This window comes from Trachypithecus francoisi, unplaced genomic scaffold, assembly GCF_009764315.1.
Source record: "Trachypithecus francoisi isolate TF-2019V2 unplaced genomic scaffold, Tfra_2.0 Lachesis_group10, whole genome shotgun sequence".
Lineage (NCBI taxonomy): Eukaryota > Metazoa > Chordata > Mammalia > Primates > Cercopithecidae > Trachypithecus > Trachypithecus francoisi.
The window spans coordinates 82113795-82134444 of NW_022681455.1; the positions used below are offsets into that span (position 1 = coordinate 82113795).

General features: G+C 41.3%; 1 protein-coding gene across 3 annotated transcripts in view; it reads right to left on the minus strand.

Annotated features, from left to right (window-relative positions):
* Positions 1–20650, minus strand: part of XPO6 (exportin 6) — a 117163-nt gene that overhangs the window by 52544 nt on the left and 43969 nt on the right. For all 3 annotated transcript variants that reach the window (XM_033217917.1, XM_033217918.1, XM_033217916.1), the window contains 4 exons: positions 20173–20332; positions 16926–17003; positions 6597–7050; positions 3210–3336 (listed from right to left, as the gene is read on the minus strand). In XM_033217917.1, the coding sequence (XP_033073808.1) occupies positions 3210–3336; positions 6597–7050; positions 16926–17003; positions 20173–20332 (819 nt within the window). The remainder of the gene's footprint in view (positions 1–3209; positions 3337–6596; positions 7051–16925; positions 17004–20172; positions 20333–20650) is intronic.

Sequence of the window (20650 nt, forward strand, 5' to 3'; positions counted from 1 at the left end):
GTCAATTAAGGGACGCAACGCATGACTGTACTAAAATTTGTGAATTTTAGAAACAACAGACAAAAATAGTAAGTATATTCATATAACCCTCTAGATGAGAGAAAGACACATTTTCCCACATTACTTTTTAATAAAGCTATGATAGAGTAAGATCATACTTGTTAGTGAACAGATGAGAACTTAAAGCTGTCTCTTGAGATCATTTAATTTCTTATTCTTAAGTCTTATTCCAAAGACCTCCTCTACAAGCAGGCCTTGATCCTAGAGTGCACCTTGCCACCTTGTCACCACCATTCTACCTCCCCAGCAAAGGGCTGTCTGCCCTGGTTTACCCACAGTAAGCTGGGACAGTGTACCTTTCAGGTTCCTGTCCCTCTACCTAGTGCTCAGAATCTGATTCTGTCTGGACCTCAAAGACACACCTACTCCCACAGGTGGCCAGCCTGCTCCCAGAAAGGAAGGTCCTCATACAGGAGACAGGAGAGCAGAAAGGAGCTCGTCTGACGATTGCAGGTAGAGAGAGGAGGAAAGGAGCTTGTGGTTTGCTTCATGGGCACACTTTTTCCCCAGTTACTTTCCCAGTATATAAATATATAAAACCACCATTTTCAATTCGATGACACATAGGAGTCTACTGAAAGAATCATAAAAAATAAACAAGGGGAAAGACCTGAAGATGTCCATTGCAGTCTATCTTCTTAGGTGAGGAAACTGAAATCTAAGTAAATTTAAGGTATCTCCAAGGACACAGAACTAATAGAAATAAGCAGACCTCAAACACAAAACTTTTGGGTCCAATCCAAAGAATCAGGCATAAGACATGCCTACTTTAAAAGATACTTCATTTTCTTCCATACTATACACACCAGAAGACCCCATTTTACATAGAGAGTGAAATGTCAAGACACTGTCATTCCATCTCCCCCAAGTAAGCCTCCTGTTTCTGGCCTCAGAACTGGCTCCTCAGCTGCCCCATTTCTGTTATGCTATTTAACACTCACTCAATATTCTCTCAAATCCTCCTTTTTCATGGTCTCTTTTAAAATTCCTCTGAATGCCTCAAAACTGTCCCATCTCTGATGCTTCTCCCCTACATCCTCACCCTCCTGCAGCCATTTCAAGTTCTCCCAAGCACTAGTGAGCTCGGCACGGCTCTCCTCATGCTCTGCACGCACTTGCCCCTCTACCTGACACCTCTGAGCTTCTTCAAGTTTTGGCCTTCCCTCCCCTGCTCCCAGAACTGGCTCATCCTTACCACTGGGTACTCTTCTATTTTCACATGTCAAGACCTTCCTTGAGAAAGGACAGCTTTCACATCAAACCCCTGCTCCAAGTAATATACACAACCCTCCTAGCCTAGACCCTTGTCTCTCCTCTAGCCACATTAAGCTACAACACTAGTGGTTTAAAAAAAAAAAAAAACTACTTCTAAAATCAAATGTCCTCAGCAACCCATTAGTTTCATCCCTGGTACTTGCCAACAAAAAGAGCTACCTGTGTACATCCAAAAGCACATATAAGAAGGCTCACTGCATGATCAGCAAGCACTGGAAGCAGCCAAATCAGCAGGGGAGTGGACTTGCAAACAATAACTTAACAACAGCACAATGAAAATCAACACACGACTGCCACACACAACGCAAACGAAGCTTACAACCACGATGGCCAACAAAAACACAGATAAAACATACATTATGTGCTTTCATTCACAGAAGCTCCAAAACAGGCAAAACTAGTCTGTGGTATTAAGGTCAGGACTGGGGTTACTTCTGGGGAGAAAAGAGGGGAAGTGCTTAGAAAGGACATGAGGAGATTTCCTGGGTGCTGGCAACATTCTATTTCTTGACTTAGGTGATGGTTACATGCATACGTCGATTTGGGGAAAATTCATCTAACTACACATAAGACTTACGCACTTTTCTGTATGTGTGTCATACTTTAATTAAAAAAAGCTTATTTTAAAAACACATGGCTGGGCCGGGCGCGGTGGCTCAAGCCTGTAATCCCAGCACTTTGGGAGGCCAAGACGGGCGGATCACGAGGTTAGGAGATCGAGACCATCCTGGCTAACCCGGTGAAACCCCGTCTCTACTAAAAAATACAAAAAACTAGCCGGGCGAGGTGGTGGGCGCCTGTAGTCCCAGCTACTCGGGAGGCTGAGGCAGGAGAATGGCATGAACCCGGGCGGCGGAGATTGCAGTGAGCCGAGATCCCGCCACTGCACTCCAGCCCCGGCGACAGAGCGAGACTCCGTCTCAAAAAAAAAAAAAAAAAAAAAACACATGGCTGGGCACGGTAGCTCATATCTATAATCCCAGCACTTTAGAAGGCCCAGACAGGAGGCTCACTTGAGGCCAGGTGTTCAAAATCAGCCTCGTCAATGTAACAAGACTCAGTCACTACCAAAAACTTTAAAAACTAAAATAAAAACACACACCAACAGGCACAGGGGATAGGATGTGATAGAAATATCTAAAATTGTACTGTGGTGATGCCTGGACAGCTCTATGAATTCAATGAATATCACTGAATTATACAATGAGTGAATTTCATGGTATACACAATTATACCTCAATAAAGCCACATATATAATTTTATATATTTTTATGTGTATGTGTGTGTGTATATATATACATACATACACACATACTAGAATGAGTAGGGTCAGTAGAATGTAAGTAAACTCAAAGCAGGCAAACACTTTGCTTGTGAAGGTTATATGTCTAGCTCCTGGAATACAATAGGAACTCAAAAAACATTTGTTGAGGGGGAGAAAAAATTGGACACTACCAAAACTTAACTCTCAAGAGCTTCACTATATATAATCTTCTTGAGGGAGGTTTCAGTGACAGTTACAGAATAGAACTAAAGGCCCTAATTTCAGACTTTTCCTGTCTTTTGCTTTGCTCACATAATAGTGATCAAGAGCCCTGACTCTGGGTTCAGATCCCAGCTCCACCACTTACTAACTGTATGACTCTAAGCAGTTACTCTTTGTGCCTCAGACTCTTTACCTGTAAAATAGAGATGACAATGGTAATAGAACCTACTTCACAGGGATGTTAGGGAGATTAAACCTGTGACTCTTCACATAATAAGCATTATATTAATGTTTGGAAAATAAAGCTGAATGAAAAAGTTCTTTCTTCTCAAAGTAACAAGGTAATAAACCATTTTTCTGGAAGGGAAGGATGGCTTTGGTGCTTTACCTGATGAAATGTGTACTTGAACAAAAGTGTCAAAAACTCCACCACAGGGAACTGGGAGTAAGACTCGATTCTTCTTAGGTGAACACTCACAAAGAGCCGAAGAAAGTCGGTAAACTTCTCGATATAGCTAAATGAGACAAGACAAAAGGTAACAATAAGAAACCCAGCCACCTCCTTAGAACTTAAATTCAATCCAAAGTTCTTTCAGTACAGAACTATACGAATTTGTAATATATTTTCTTTTAAAAATATAAAGGCCTGCAACAATTACCTACAGGACAGGCAACCCTTCATTCCATTAACCACCTGAAACATAGCAGAAAAGCAACTTTAATCCTCAGACACTGTCTGCTAAAGCTTCTTATAATCTAGTGCGCTCATATTTACTAAGTCATTTGTGTTGTGACCCAATTAAAGTGAAGGGAAATCAAAAAGTTGATGGGCAGATCACTGTATTATTTCAATCTAGCAAGTCCAGAAGGCTGGTTTTCTTTCCGGGAGACCAAAATACTAAAATGAATGGTGCTAAAGACACAAAAACAAAACCAGGCTACAAATGGCATGGCATCCAGGTAAGATGTACTCAGGCTTGCAACCTAATGGCCATTTTTTCCCCCTTTGGTTCCTGGTGCTAATTAAACACAGCACATCCCAATACTCTAAAAGTGATTTCAAATATAAGGGAGGAAGGCTATTAGAGCTGGGCAAGCCTCAGGGACTTTAGTCTGATGCTTCCATTTTGCAGATGAAGCCCAGAGAGGTAAAGTGACCAGGCCAAAGTCACTTAGCCAACTCATAGCAGAACGGGACTATCATCCACTCCCAATCCAGTGCTCTTTCTTTTCACTTCACAGTGAATCCCCAACTCATTTGTATTCACAAAATCATTTCACAGAGGAGTGTGGGTCACAGCTGCAAGGATAAGAGATCTCTGTTATTAAATACACAGCACATCATCACTCTCACATTTCAGAAACTGTCATTTGAAGCCCCTAAATACCAAAAGGTGATTAGAAAATGAGATGGCCATACTTTCATAAATCACATTTCAGAGACCAACACAAAGAGGTAAAGACATACTAGGCCTTAGCTGAAAGTGAAATAACGGCTAAAAGCAATTCTGAAACTCATTACTGCAAAAGCTATTTTTCAAAACAAAGATATGTGAAATAATAAAAGGAGAGAAAACTACTACTTAGAAAAGCAAAACTGGCCCAGAAATAACATGTCCCATGTTGCTCCTGGGACCTATCTCCCTGAGGGTGGCCAGCCTGCCTGCCTGACCTCTATGTGGCCGAGCTTATTTGCAGCTTTTTAAAAAATACATATTAATTTGTTTTGATAAAGAGAACGGCTGTCTCTGTGGATCATGGGGCCAAGTACTCGAAAAACAGTAAGGCACTAAAATCAACTGTTTCTAGAGACAGGAACATACAAAGACACTTCTCTCTGGTGTCATCAATCACTAATACTCAAGAGTAGGAACTCCTTCCTCACTCGCTTATGACAGTTTTACATGGATATTCAAAGTCACCAGCCAGCTGACTGTTCTTTAGGAAGATGCATTCAATTCCCTACTACCCATTTAAAAAAAAAGCCATGGGCTAAATACAGAACAATCTCAATTTTACTTTAGTATCTAACCCAATTTTTTAAAAATACAAACAAGGCTGTTCAGTAGCTAAAACTACAGATTTTATTTCACCTCATTTTCTTTCCCTTGCCCACCTTCTGGTACAGGTGCTAATGAACAGTAGAAAGTTAGGGGGAAAGGAAAGGCAGTAGAGGGAAAGAGAAGCCAAGGATCTGGTTAGCAGCTCCTAAACAACTGAGAATAGACTGAGCTGTTTAGAATTAGTGGTAGGGGACCCAGAGCCAGGAAGCAAGCACACAGCATTATTTATGTCACCTTTCTGCTCCCAGGCACCTCTCAGCTTTCACAGGGCAATAGGAAGCACAGGATTAAAATGTAAAACCAAGAGCACAAAAGTTACACGTAACATCAGTACATAGATAATCCATAATGACATTTCTATACCATCCACAAATGGAAGCCACAACAAAGTTGTCTGTGATTACATTATGATTAAAGTCAAAACAACTGGTATTTGATAACTGATACAGGCAGCTAGATTTTTAAATTAACATATGAGATATTGACATGAGACACACAGATCATAAAAAAAAATGAAGGTAATACAGCCTTTCTTAACCACAGACAGAAAGAATATGAAAGCGAATAATGATGCCTTTGAATTCATGTAGAAAGCTATCACCAAATAATTTTTAAGAACATATTACCGTATCAGATTGTGTTCTTACAGAGAGCAAACATGACAGTTTTACAATAACCCAAACCAAAATAATCTTATGTACCAATTTTTTAATTTTACAAAAATGTTATAAAACTGTCCAATTTAAAAAGCACTAAAACTTCCAACTTTAGGTACTTGACTTTATATTCTGCTATGTACTCTAAGGGAAAGAAAATAGCTTAATAACAAAGGGCAATCTAAGGAAAACTGAGAATATTAGTAACTTTTGCTGCCATGTCATCTGTAAATATTTACTAATTCGATATAATTTATTGCTTGAAAGTCTCTAAACAGTCAATCTGATTGTTCATAATATAAGTTTCCAACTTCCCTCTTTTCATACAGCAGTAGTATCACATTAACCAAAGTTGTAAGATACATAAATGACCTCATCTGCAAGAGACACAAATCATGAAATCCTGCCTCAGAGTACCATGATAGAATCATCTTTTAGAGTGCTTTTTAAAAAAACAAAGTAGGTCATTGTAGGCGCCACTCGAGAGGAAAATAACAAAGAAACACAGTTGTGTGCTACATTAACCTGTGCACACATTAACATCCCTCCTATAGTTTGATGAAAACTTGCCATTGATGTAAAACTCACAATAACAATTCCTGTATACTGCAGGATGTTCACTTGGGAAAAGTCAAATAGTAAAAACTGACACCAAGTGAGAAAGGGCGATTATAACTCCTGTACCTCCACGGACCTCTTCTCCTGTTCTTGGCTACGCAGGAGCAGCAGTTTCAGTCCCTGCACCACCTCAGACCTGCAAGCAAATAGTAAGGAAAAGGGGGCAAGAGGAGTAGAAGGGAGGACAGGAGATGGATGGGGAGAAAAGACAACAAACCTACACAAGGCACAAGCACTTTTCAAACTCAGTCACTTCCCTTAACCACCCAAGCCCTTCCAGCTAATCTCAGACTTACTGGCACACACCTACCTTTCTGTTCCTCACCAGGAGCCCCATATTCTGAAATCAAAGAGGATTACAGATGCCATGCAGCACAGCATGGTAAACAGTCAGGGCCCTTTCTTGGGGCACAACAGCTCCACGCCTGGTTTCATTACCTCTCATCGAGCTCTTCTAGCCTGCTCTTCACTGTGTGGGCATTGTTATCCTTGGTGATTTTCTGCAGGAGGTAGAAAGTCTGCTGGAACATACGCAGTAAATACTCCTCAAATTCCATAGGCACACAGTTCTTGGACATGAGTTCGTTGATGCAGGACATGGCCAGGACCCCAAGCCGGCCGCGCTCCTGACCGGAGACACAGTTCTGGCTGCTGCCATTAACTGACGCCATCTTTCTGGCACGGATGTCACAGCCAAATCGCGCAAAGTGGAAGATGGTGGTAAGGAGGGATGGGGTGATGCTGGCAGATAGAGGAATCCAACTGAAGAGATGGGCCAGGCACTCCAAGGCCAGGGAACAGATATACTCACTCTCCACATCAAGGATGGGAATTGGCTGATTCAACAGTTTGGCTGAACTGGGACTCTGCAACAGGTTACTCAGTAAGTCACCTGAAAAATAGGAAAGGGCTTTTAAGCTACCCGGCATCAAATCTCTTACAAATAACTTTAAGTAATTCTCCTTCAAAAAAAATATATATATATATTTCACAGCTAATTAAACTGATATATATATAAATAAATTAAAAATAAAATCTATATGCTCAAAGTTAAACATTAATTAGGAAATTTTAACAGTACAGTACAAATAAGATAATTGATTATGATTCTTAGTGAGGGGGATCTGGATATAATCTTTAGTGTTTTGACTTAAATATAGTTTTAGTGAGATTTGTACAACAGCGGTTTCCCAGGAGATATAAGTGAAGAGAAGATGGGATTATTCTCTGGCTGCAAAACCCCAAATCCACTCAAGTTTTTCTTTTCTTGCTAGTCTTCCCCCAAATCATGACCTTGCTTTTGAAAAGCATGATACATGACCGTTAAATAAATAAACAAATAAAAATCCCTAACACCACCACATACAAAGTTGGGCACCAAATGAATTAAAGACTTACACCAAAGATAAAACTTTAAAGTTAACAGAAGAAAATATAAGAGTATTTGAAATATAAGAAAAGAGAGAAAAAGACTCCTTAAAACCACCAAAATGAAAACCTTAACAAAAAATACTGATGAATATAATATCAAAATTAAGAGTTTCTAATCAAGGCTGGGTGCAGTGGCTCATGTCTGTAATCCCAGCACTTTGGGAGGCCGAGGTGGGCGGATTACCTGAGGTCAGTAGTTCAAGACCAGCCTAACCAACATGGTGAAATGCTGTCTCTAGTAAAATACAAAGTTAGCCAGGCGTGGTGGTGCATGCCTGTAATCCCAGCTACTTGGGAGGCTGAGGCAGAAGAATTGCTTGAACCCAGAAGGTGGAGGTTGCAGTGAGCTAAGATCACGCCATTGCACTCCAGCCTAGGCAACAAGAGCGAAACTCCATCTCAAAAAATAAAAAATAAAAATAAAAACAGAGATCCTAATCAACGAAAAACATTAAGGGAAAGTTACTAGGCGGACAACAGACTGTGAGAAGATATTCACAATTTCTAACATCGAAAAGGACTAAAAGCTGAAATCTATTTTTAAAATGCTACACATCAGTAAACACAACAACCCCAGTACAAAAACAGACAGTTGATATGGAGAGACAATTTTCAGAGAAGAAATTCTAAAGCATATGAAGAGATTTCAAATTCCATTAGTAATCAGAAAAAGCAAATTAAAAGGAGTCTGAAAAAATGTTGGCAAATGCCAGACATCAAGTATAAGGAATGGACGCAGGAACCTTCACAAGGCGGTGCAGGAGGAAGGGCCATTCTGAGGAGGACCTGGCACTCTGGAATCCTACTAAACATTCACATATCCTCTTGCCTGACCATTCTCCTGGTATGCTCCCAACACAACCCTCACACGGGTCCATGAGGGGACAGGCAGAGGTGCATGAAGGGGAGAGTTGGAGGCAGTCTGGCCTCCTCCTTGGCGGGAGAAGATAGGGAATGCAGAGGCAGATATCATATCACACAGTGAGCAAATAGAGGACTAAGGCACAGATGGGCAACAGTTTGGAGAGACCTTAAACAGATACAATTAAAAGAAAGAAACAGAATGATAGCTTCACTATACCACTTACATATTAAAATATATGGACACAAAACAGTAAGTTCTTACAACAGCATGTTACCAAACAAAAGATAGAGGTTATCTACACTAAAATGGCTGTTGATTATGGGGAAGCGGGTCCACAAATTCAAAACTATTTTTAAAGGAATACTAAGATGCTCTTTTCCTTTTCCACTTTCATTATCTCCAGGTGTGCAATGGAGCTTTCCAGAGGCTACATCACACGGGATATTGCAACAGATGAAATGCAGAAGCTGCCCTTCACTAAGCCACATGTTAGAGATTTGCAAAACTGCAAAACAACACCACTCTTCTCAGTGAATTTTTCTGTTTGCTTTGAAAAATGTAGTTATTTTTTATTAAAGTATATTATCTGTTAATATGTAATGGGTTCATCACGTATTTTTAAATGAATTAATGACTATTTGTACATTTTTCTCAGTTTTTCTATCAACAGATATAACTTACAAAGTGTTTTGAGGACCTCAGTAATTTTTTAAGAGTCAAGGGACCCCAAGACCCAAAACTGGAGAAACATGGGGCTACTTTGTGAACCTGGACCAGTAGTGTAATCAGGGAACTTGTCAGAAGTACAAATCATCAGGCCCCAACCCACACCTACTGGAGTAGAGCCTGAAGGGGTTGCGGCCCAGGAATCTGTGTTCTTATAAGCACTCCAAGTGATTCTTATGCTTGCTTGATTTTTGAAAGCACTAGACTAAAGGAAATCAAACAAAATGAAACAGGGAAAAAAGCTGTAAAACTACTTTAGAGAAGACAAAAGAAGAAAAATATTTAAAACTATAACAACAGGCCAGGAGCAGTGGCTCACATCTGTATTCCCAGCATTTTGGGAGGCTGAGGCAGGCAGATCACTTGAGTCCAGGAGTTCAAAACCAGCTTGGACAACATAGCGAGACCCCATCTCTACAAAAAATACAAACATTAGCCAGGCATGGTGGCGCATGCCTATAGGCGCAGCTATTCAGGAGGCTGAAGTGGGAGGATCGCTTGAGCCCAGGGAGGTCAAGGCTGCAGTGAGCTATGATTGTACCACTGCACTCCAGCCTGGGTGACAGAGCAAGACTCTGTCTTTAAAAAAAAAGAAGAAAAAAAGAAAAAAAAAAAAAACTATAATAAGAAGAAAAATTTCCTGAAATTTGATGTGACTCTACAACATGAAAAGGTTTATCCTGTTCCAAGAAAAAATTATGAAGAGTGATCAATATTAAGAATGTTTAAAATGAGGAAGCAGTGTAGGCAGAAAAGTACAGATACAAAGGACAAAACACTTCAGTCAGACTTCTCCACAGTAACATTCACAGCCTGAGGACATTCTCTCAAACATGCAAAAACTCAGGTAACTCCACAAATTCTTCTCAAGGAGGATACCAAACAAAGACACCACATGGATAAAGAGATACATCAAAATAAAGAATTAAGGAATGGAGAAGCTGTAGCAAAAGGATGCCCCAGCATCAAATTACATAGAGACTCAAGACTAAACAGACGTAGGAATTACAGAGGGTACGCTAGCTAACTTTCCCATTTTTCACAAGGAAGAAGTCCCAAAATACATGGTCTAAAATAAAACATGGTGGGGGGGAGGTGATACACAAAATTCAAACATGTAGTTCAAAATTGATTTTTATCATTTTTTCTTAACCATACAGGTATCTTTTAGAAATTAATATTTCTTATAGAATTGTAGAAAAAGCACCTCAAGGTCAGCAATTCCTTAAGTTTAATACGTTGTTACATTTAAAAGTAAAACCTGGCCAGGCACGGTGGCTCATGCCTGTAATCCCAGCACTTTGGGAGGCCAAGGCAGGCGGATCACTTGAGGTCAGGAATTCGAGACAAGCCTGGCCAACATGGTGAAACCCTGTCTCCACTAAAATACAAATATTAGCTGGGCGTGGTGGTGCGTGCCTGTAATCCCAGCTACTCAGGAGGCTGGGGCAGGAGAATTGCTTGAATCCAGGAGGCAGAGGTTGCAGTAAGCAGAGATCGCACTACTGCACCCCGGCCTGGGCAAAGAGCGAGCCTCTATCAAAAACAAAAAAAAAACAAGTAAAATGCTGGGTACGGTAGCTCACGCCTGTAATCCCAGCACTTTGGGAGGCTGAAGCAGATAGATCACTTGAAGTCAGAAGTTCCAGACCTGCCTGGCCAACGTGGTGAAACCCCATCTCTACTACAAATACAAAAATCAGCTAGGCATGGCAGTGGCCACCTGTAATCCCAACTACTCGGGAGGCTGAGGCAGGAGAATCGCTTGCTCCTGGGAGGCGGAGGCTGCAGTGAGCCAAGATCATGCCCACTGTACTCTAGCCTGGATAACAGAGTGAGACTCCATCTCAAAAAAAAAAAAAAAAAAAACCAAGTAAAACCAAAATTTAATTGTTATTAAAAACAAAAAATATATAATCTGATACTATTTTTGTCTTTTTATCTGTCTTATTTCTGTGTAGAGACATCTGGAGTGATCAAATATTATTTGATGTTCTTTCTGTATGAGATACTGGGTAAATGTTTACATTTTATTTTGTCCTTTATAGCACTAGGTCTCAAATGTTTGGGTTTCAGAAGTCCTCACTCTTAAAAATTACTAAGCATCCCAAAGAGAGAGCTCTTAAGAGGGTTACTTCTATTGATATTTGCCATATTAGAAATTAAAGCTGAGAAGTGTTTAAATATTTAATTCATTTAATTACAAAGCCATCATGTTAGCATAACATTTTTAAATGAAAAAAACTGTATTTCACCCAAAACTAGTGAGAAGGGTAATACAGTTTTTATATTTTTGAAATCTCTTTAGTGGCTGGTTTAAAAGATAACTAGACTTGCCCAACTGCTTCTGCCTTCACTGTTTTGCAATAGATTGTTTTCACTGAAGTATGTGAAGAAAATGCAGCTCCACACAGATACGCAACTACAAATGAACAAAGGGCTTTAGTGGCCTTTTCAAGTAACTGTGTCTATTCTATCATATTAAAGTCTGATGAACAGTCATTTCTGAAGGGTTAACTGCAATGTGAAATCTGGAATTAACTTTTTTATTCATACACTCATGAGAGAATGGGAATAAAAATGACAAACAATGTCTTAGTATTTTTATGAACAAATACCTGGCCTTTGGGACTTCCCAAAAGGGTTTAGGGGACTTCCAGGGGTCCCCAAACTTACTGAGAGCTGAGGCCTTACACTAATGCTGGATGAACATGAAGAAGTTGGTTAGCCTTTCTCAGCCTCAACCTCCTCCGCCATTATAATGAGGATTTTGTGAATTTATTAACGAAGGGTTTACGTTCTATTCTTAAAAGTGGACTTATTAAGTTGATTTATGAGGAGCCAAAAAAAAGAAAAGTAGATTTAAAAGCTGTCCCTAGTATGTGACTCAGAAGACTTTTTCCAGAATGGATGCTAAAAGGAAAAAAAACAAAACATCTATAATAATACTTATAGTAAAAGCAGTAACAGCTACCGCCTGCTCTGTGATTATCTGCTTGGCCCTATACTGAAAATTACATAAGCATATTCTCATTTAATATTCACAACTCTAAGGTAGGTATTATTACCCATATTTACAGATCATTAAAATAACTAAGGCACAGACAGACCAAGTGTTTCCCCAAGTCCCTCTGTTAGCATGAGGTAGAAATGAAACCAAACCAGGGTCTGGCCTCAAAACTAATGTTCCCTTCCAAAAAGCAAGTTAACTGGAAAGATTATGCAACCAGAAAAAATGACCAATAAGAAAGCTAATATTTAAATCCAGAAAAATATTCCTAATTGTTCTCCTCTGTATTAAAAAAAGAGAAAACGTAAATATGGAAAAACATGTATGGCCTAAAATCATATGTAAAATAACAACATGTGTATACCATGACTACAAGCATAGGAAGACAAATATGTGAAGACAAAGACTGAACAAGATTATGCAAAGACGAAAACTGTTTAGGTGGATATGAATGATCTGCAATTGCTTTTGTCCTCAAAAGAAAGAGAGTAGCAGGACCGTGGTCATGGAAGTCAGCATCTGCTAAGGAGTGTACCACGACTCATTTGCCTAAAAAGGTTGGGGCCGGGGAAAGAACCTGTTAAGGCTGTTTCTCCATAAAAATGATTTTACTCAAATTTAAATGTTTCAAGGTATCTTAGTGGATGACAGAAGTGTTTTTCAAAAATTTCAAAAATTACACTGTAATCAAAGTGGAAGGAATCACCACAAAACAGATTCTGCTTCATGCGGCAGCACTTTCAATACAAACCTAAGAGAATTTTATCAAGTTCTCTTATTTTTTTTGTTTTTTTTTTGGAGACAGGGTCTTGCTCTGTCGCCCAGGCTGGAGTACAGTGGTGCAATCGTGGCTCACTGCAGCCTCAACCTCCTGGACTCAAGTGATTCTCCCACCTCAATCCCCCCAAGTAGCTGGGACTACAGGCATGAGCCACCATGCCCATATATATATATATATATATATATATATATATATATATATATATATGTATATGTATATGATGTGGGGTCTCACTATGTTGCCAACACAGGTCTCAAATACCTAAGCTCAAGTGATCCTGTCATCTAGGCCCCCCCAAAGTGCTGGGATTTACAGGCCTGAGCCACCATGCCCAGCCCTGTAATAAACTTTCATGCAAAGCTTTTTAATTATTGAAACTTCATGTGTTTCCTATCAGTTGTATATTTACTAACTTAGGGTTTCTCAACCTCAGCACTCCTGGCACCTGAGGCCAGATCATTCTTTGGTCCCCTGTATACTGTGGGGTGTTTAGCGGCATCCCTGGCCTCCATTCACTAGATGCCAACAGCACTTCTCCAGTCATGGAGACATTAACAAATACTCCCTGCAGGACAAACCACAGATCTAACTGCAGCCTTGGTCCAGTAAAATGCAGGGAAACTCTATTCAAGGAGCCCCTGGAGGAGAAAATAAGATCACAGGAGTTGTAAGTGACGCTCCCAAGTCCCACCTTTCTATAGGTAGTATATAAGGAATACATGAAAAGATTTGCATGAAGATATGCAATCTGTTAAGAATTGGCCTCAATTCATGCTCTCTGATACATCCTCACCCTGAAGAACTTTTCATCATCACCTGTGTACAGCTCTATATTTCAAACTATATATTATGTGCATGAGAAAGATATGGTCCCTTAATTTTACTGTAGAACAATCAAAGCTAACTCAGAATTGCTGTAATCACATACTCTCATTCTGTGCACTTTTTTCCCCATTGGTCCAGGCAGAGAGAAGTGAAGATGAGAGGAGATGAAGGAAGATGAGGCTGCTCAAGTGAAGCAGGAAGGAACAGCCTCAGCAGGCAGGGGGCAATGTCCACATCTTCCCTCATTTATCCAGAGAGGAAGCTGTTTCCTTTTTATAGTCAAGGACATCAGCGGTCAGAGAAGGTAAAGGATCCACTCCAGGTCATGGAGTAAGTGGCAGGGCCAAGACTCAAAACCAGGGGAAGAAGGAAGTGGACGAAAGTGATGAGAACGACCAAGAAAGCAAAGCTAGGACGATGACCGTGCACCTAGATTCGGAATTCTAGGGTTCTGGTAGGGGTTCATGTCCCCACTCTGCTCACTGGCGATGCAACCCCTGGCAAGCTTCCTTGTTTGTAGGCAAGAAACAGACTATCATCTGTCCCATAGCAGTCCGATCTCGCGAGGTGAGTGATCACTACTGCAGCCAGTTTAGGAGTCAAGGTAACAATTTGGGGGAACTATGCTGAGAAATAAACCACACACATTCCTTCCAACCTTTTTCTACATCCAGACTATTAAAGGAGTTGTTGCAGGAACTAGTCCCTGGGCTTGGTTCTTTAAAAGTGATGAGACAGAAAACTATATTAAAAGAAAGCATATGGGGAAAAAACCCCACAAGCCTCAGGGGGCTACTAAACCTAACACACAAGGCAGGAGAGTTCCGCACGGGCTGAGCTAGGGTGTGCTAAGGTATTTGTTTGGTTGCTTCACTGGGCCCTAAAGTTTCTCAGAATAAATTTTCTCTAGAAAACTGATCTGGTCAAGAAAGCAAAACAATTTTCTGGAAATTTTACTGCTTAACTTGGCGTCTTAAGTGCACAAAGACAGTTGAGCAAAAGCATCAAAATGAATGGTGATTGCATCATCAGCACTGTCCAAATAGTGGGGCAAGATCTAATGACTTCACTTACATTACCATAAAAAGAAAGAAAAATACTGTAACAAATAAACATGCAATTTTTTTAAAGGGGAAGTATACCAGCTTAAAAGCTTATGTAACTCCCTAGGTGCCCCTATAGTCTCAATTTATTTTGTTATTTCTCAAATACTAAAACCCAACATTTCAAAAAACTTTAAGAGGCAATTCTCAAGAAGTAGGCACCACATTTTAGGTTTTGTTATATGCAAATGGAAAGTTAGTCCATATTTTATTCCACCTAGCCTCATAAAACCTAGGAAACACACGGAAGAGGTAAGCACACATTTCTGGTTTGTATTATCTGACATTCCCTAACATGGCCCCGAGGAAAATAGAGCCTATCAAAGTATAAACTGAGTTAGCTCAGAACCTCTCTGGATGAAGCCAACTGAAACACAAACAAGTGTTTCTTCTACAGTAAACTGCAGCTGCTAATAAACCGTGCTAGCGAGTATTCAACTGTCTAAAACAAATCTCATTCAAAAGAACTAATCTTGACTGGGTATGGTGGCTCACACCTGTAATCCCAGCAATTTGAAAGGCTGAGGCGGGTGGATAGCTTAAGCTCAGGAGTTCAAGATCAGCCTGGGCAATATGGCGAAACCCTGTCTCTACAAAAAATACAAAAATTAGCCAGGCATGTTAGTGCACGTCTATGGTCCCAGCTACTTGGGAGGTTGAGGTGGGAGGACTGCTGGAGCCCAGGAAGTCGAGGCTGCAGTGAGTTGTGATCACACCACTGCACTCTAGTCTGAGTGACAGAAAGAGACCTTGTCTCAAAAAAAAGAATTAGTATTTGCAAACAGAATTTAAATGAAATGACAAACTTAACTGTGGATACTCCAAGGTGTTCGTTCACTCATAAAATCAAATCTCTGAATCATTTCCAAATGCTTCTTTAATCATCCAGATACTGCAACATATAAATCTGCCGAGCCACCTCAAATATCTACCTAAAGAATAAAGGTTTGCCACCAAATACAAAGTTCCATTTCCTATGAGCTTATACTGCACTCTAGAACTCTATAATTGTTTGTAATCTAAGCAGTATGACAAATGGCTCTCTAATAATTTTTAATCCAAGTAAGATAATGAGAATTTGTAATAACTAGTGCACTATGAGTACTCCTCAAAACTTCCGGATAGATTTTCAATTCTAGAGTAACTCTGCAAGAATTTCAGCTTCCACATACTAACAACAGGCTACATAAAACAGCTTGGGCTTAGAGATGTCTGACTTCCACAGCCTATCTCCTTGAAGTAAAGGAGAAGATGTGGAAATATTTCTCATTAGCCACATCAACTTTTACAGTAGAGGAAGAAATATGTGCCAATTCACAGGATGTACTCTGCTGGAAAAGCATTTGTGATCATTTAGTGTAAACAGCAGCATTTGGAAACTAAAAGTTCCTGTTCAGATGCAATTTCCTCTTTCCATCCATCCTTGAAAGTAGTCATCTTTAGATGAACTGCACTCTGAATTTTGAAGCAGATATTAATATAACTGTGGACAATAACTAGCAACTAGTAAACTATTTAATAGCCTCTGCAAATATGCCCCGCTTTACCAAATGACTCTTAACCAATGTTGACTCAATGCTAACTACTGCATAGTCTCCACTATGCAGGCAGAGAGGTCCCCACTCTGCCTTGGGCAACATGAGTCCAGTGAGGAAGAAAGCACTCAATATTTCTGTTCCTATGTTCTCCCTGTGGGCTGCTGCCCACCTCCTGCCACCTCTGCAGAAGAAGCACAAGCAGAATTGTCAAGCCCAAAGGCTCCTATCAATCTCAGCACAAGCACATAGCCATGACATTTGGGAAAAAGAAAAAAATGAGGACAACGACCTAGGACTATTTTTTTTATGTAATTTTTAAAAATAGAGATAGAGTCTCACTATGTTGCCCAGGCTGGTCTCAAACTCTTGGCCTCTAGTGATCGTCCCACCTCAGCCTCCTCAGTACTGAAGACTACAGGTGCAAATCACCACACCTGGCCCCCAATACTTTAAAAAGAAGAATGCCTTGGCTGGCAGGCAGACCATACCACTTTCTCCTGAGGTCGGGGATGGTGGTGGAGTGGCAGCAGTAACACTGTGTTTGTCCCAGACAGTCTCCAAGATACCTACCAAGAAAGGAGAAACAGAGTTATAAGAGAAGTGATGTCCAGCATACAAAGATTTAGAGAAAGTTTCTTGATACCTTTGATCAAACATCAGTACCTGAACATCCCTCTCTTGACCATGTCCTCCTCCAGCAAGCAGCTGTGCCTCTTGACTTCACAGCTGCCTTATGGCTCTCCACTGCTTCACTGTGGTCTTGTAGTGTGGCCTCTCCCCACTGTTGCCTCCAGCACTGCTCTTTGCAGAGTCACCTGGTTGCTGCGTGCACTCACCGGTCACTTAATCCCCATCCTCCTTGACCACACTGTGGCATGACAGGCCATTGCCTATACCCTTATCTGAGCCAGTAGCACCACTCTTTCCTGGTTTTTCTCCGGTTTCTTTGAACTCGATTCCATTCCTTTCACTATTACTTCCATCCTCTGCCCATGAGTCGCTTAAACACACGTTTCCCCAGGTTCCCTTACTGCTCTGCTTCTCCTCTCATTTCACTCTCACTGCTAGAGTGACTCATCCACTGCCACAGCTTCAAGAAAACATATTCTGAAGCCTCTCAAGTCTCCTGTTCTTGGCCCAAACTCACCTTGACTACATACACCAAGCTCTGCATCACGTGATGGGGGCTTCAGAAACAAGGCAAGGCAATCACAGACCTGCATGTCCACCTGTTTCCTGGACAACACTACATGCATATCCCAAACACAACTTTTCGTTCCCCACAAACCTGCCACTAATTCTCTTTCGTTCCTCATGCAGGAAAACAGGCCGGAAATCCTGGCCTCTGCTAGACTCATCTAGCCTCACCTGACCCAGGCTTCAGCCCACCCAACAGATGAGGCCTACGCTCAACTGTCTGCTGTTCCTTCTATATGTGTCCCTCTCAACCTCTGACCTGCTCTCCTCCTCCCAATTTCAACTTGACCTTTCTACCAGACTAAATGCCACCTGCCTATACCTCAAAATTCCATTCAGCTGTCACCTCCTTCACGAATTGCTACACATAAAACATAACTCTGTTATAGCTCTTAAAACATCTTTAACTGCTTACTTGTCTCTCTCCACTGAAGTGTAAATTACCTGAGGGTGGGAACTGTGTTTTCTTCCTCTTTGTACCCATACAGAACCCGGAACATAAGGTGATCATAAAGGCTTTTGAAAATATCTGATTCTCAAATTTTTCATATTAAAACCTGAATAAATCTTGAAAGCATTATGCTAAGTGAAAAAGCCAGACACAAAAGATCACATATTGTATGCTTCCATTTTTATGAGAAGTCCAAAAAAGGCAAATCCATAGAGACAGACTAAGTAGATTAGTGAACGTCAGGGATTGAGGGAGAGGAGAATGGGCTGGGGAGACGGATATTGCTAATGGGTACGAGGCTTCTTTTTAGAGTGATGACAATGTTCTGGAATTAAATAGCGCTGAAGGTTGCACAACCTCAAGAATATACTAAAAGCCAGTCAATACTGCAATTTAAAATGGTGAGTTTTATCTCAATTTTTTAAATATTTAATATACTGCTAGGCACAGTAGGACACAGAGGTATAAAACGTGGTCCCTAACATTAGAAACCTGACATTTAGTTGGGGTGTCAAAAAATGTGCTTTGAGACCAGGCACAGTAGCTCATGCCTGTAATTTCAGCACTTTGGGAGGCTAAGGCAGAAGGATCACTTGAGCCTAAGAGTTAGAGACTAGCCTGGGCAATACAGGGAGACTGTATGTCTACTAAAAATATAAAAATTAGCCAGGTGTGGTGCCGCCTGCCTGTGGTCCCAGCTTCTGGGGAGATTGAGGTAGAAGGATCACTTAGGTCCCAAAATTTGAGGCTGCAGTAAGCTGTGTTCACATCATGACACTCCAGCCTGGGCAACAGAGAGAGATCCTGTCTCAAAAAAAGGAAAAAGGAAAAAAAAAAGTGCTTTGAACGAACAAATACTCTGAAGGTTTAGGTCTACCCCTGGGGCTTTAGGGAAGGATGTGGGGGCAAATGCCGAGCTCCTTCTCTCTCTCTTTTTTTTTTTTTTTTTTAAGAGACAGGGTCTCACTCTGTTACCCAGGCTGGAGTGCAGTGGTATGATCATAGCTCATTGCAGCCTCAAACTCCTGAGCTCAAGCAATTCTCCTTCTTTAGCCTCCTGAGTATCTGGGAATACAGGCATGTATCATCACACCCAGCTAACTTTTTTGTTTTGTTCTGTTTTGTTTTCTCCAGAAATGGGGCTCTCAATATGCTGCCCAGTCTGGTCTCAAACTCCTGGGCTCAAGTGATCCTCCCACCTCAGCCTCCCAAAGTGCTGGGATTACAGGCCTGAGCCATTGCACTAACCCAAGTTTACTTTTTAAATCAATGGTTCTTTCAGCCAATTTTAAGCGCCCACCACACGCCAAGCACTAAACTGGAGATACAAAGAAAGTTCCTAGACATCCAAGAAGAAGCCTGGATAAAGGAGTCAGAGATAAAAACACTCTTTTCACTACAAGATTCCCTCAAGTAGCAAGCCCAGGCTCCCGGCACTCCCAGGGCCTCATGGCCAGGCATTGCATACGTGCCTCCCTAGCAAACAGGTCTCACAGCAGCACAGAGAAGCCACCCCGGGCACCCAGGGTACTCCCCTCTCCTCCTACCTTCCTGTCTCATGTTGTGGTTTGCTTTCTGTTTCTTCTTATCCTTTACACCTTGTCACGAGGCACTCATCAAACAGAAGAGACAAAATGCTACATACAACTACAACCTAGTGCACAAGGAGATGGCTCCACACCACGTTTCATTTCCTTACCCAGAACGGGAATTTTCATATCCTCCTACTCCAACTTCTCCTGATCTTCAATTCAAATTATTTTACATAGAGTGCCTGCCACCCACCTAACTTACCATGCAGTGATTGGCACTGTAGGCATACTCCTATGACCTGGACTCTCCCTCACTGATCACAGTTACAGTGAGGACCAATTAGTGAAAGACTACGAGGAAAATAAGGCTCAAATCTATTTTGCGGTCCTACTGTGTGCTAGACACTGGGCTACAGGTGTTGGGAATGCAGCTTCCCATTTTCACGCTATCTCAGAAACAGCGAAAACAACGGCTCAAAGCTGCTGAGCACCAAGGCCTGAACTCTGGGCGCCTGCAGGCAGGCCTCTATCTCTGTATATTACCATACCGCTCACCTGTCAGTAGCCCAAGCACGGTCTGCACCTGGTCCAGTAGCAGCTTCCGCAACTCCTCCTTCCGAGCCACACTGAGGTCCTCACGGGGACAAGCCAGCTCTTCTGAAGTTGTCTTCAACATGATCAGCCCAAGAGGGGTTGTCACAGGGGACTGGATCAACTGCCGAGAAAAACCATGTTCTGAGCAGAGTGTTGGACTAATAAAGTACAAAGAGGACTCAGCAGTATTAAAGCTGTGAAGCATCTGTGTGTGTTTAATCTTTTATGAACATAAAACAACACTTCAGAAACATCAGTTAGAGGCCGGGTGCAGTGATTCACACCTGTAATCCCAGCACTTTTGGGAGGCCGAGACAGGCGGATCACCTGATGTAGGGAGTTCGAGACCAGCCTGATCAACATGGAGAAACCCCATCTCTACTAATACAAAATTAGCCGGGTGTGGTGGCGCATGCCTATAATCCCAGCTACTCGGGAA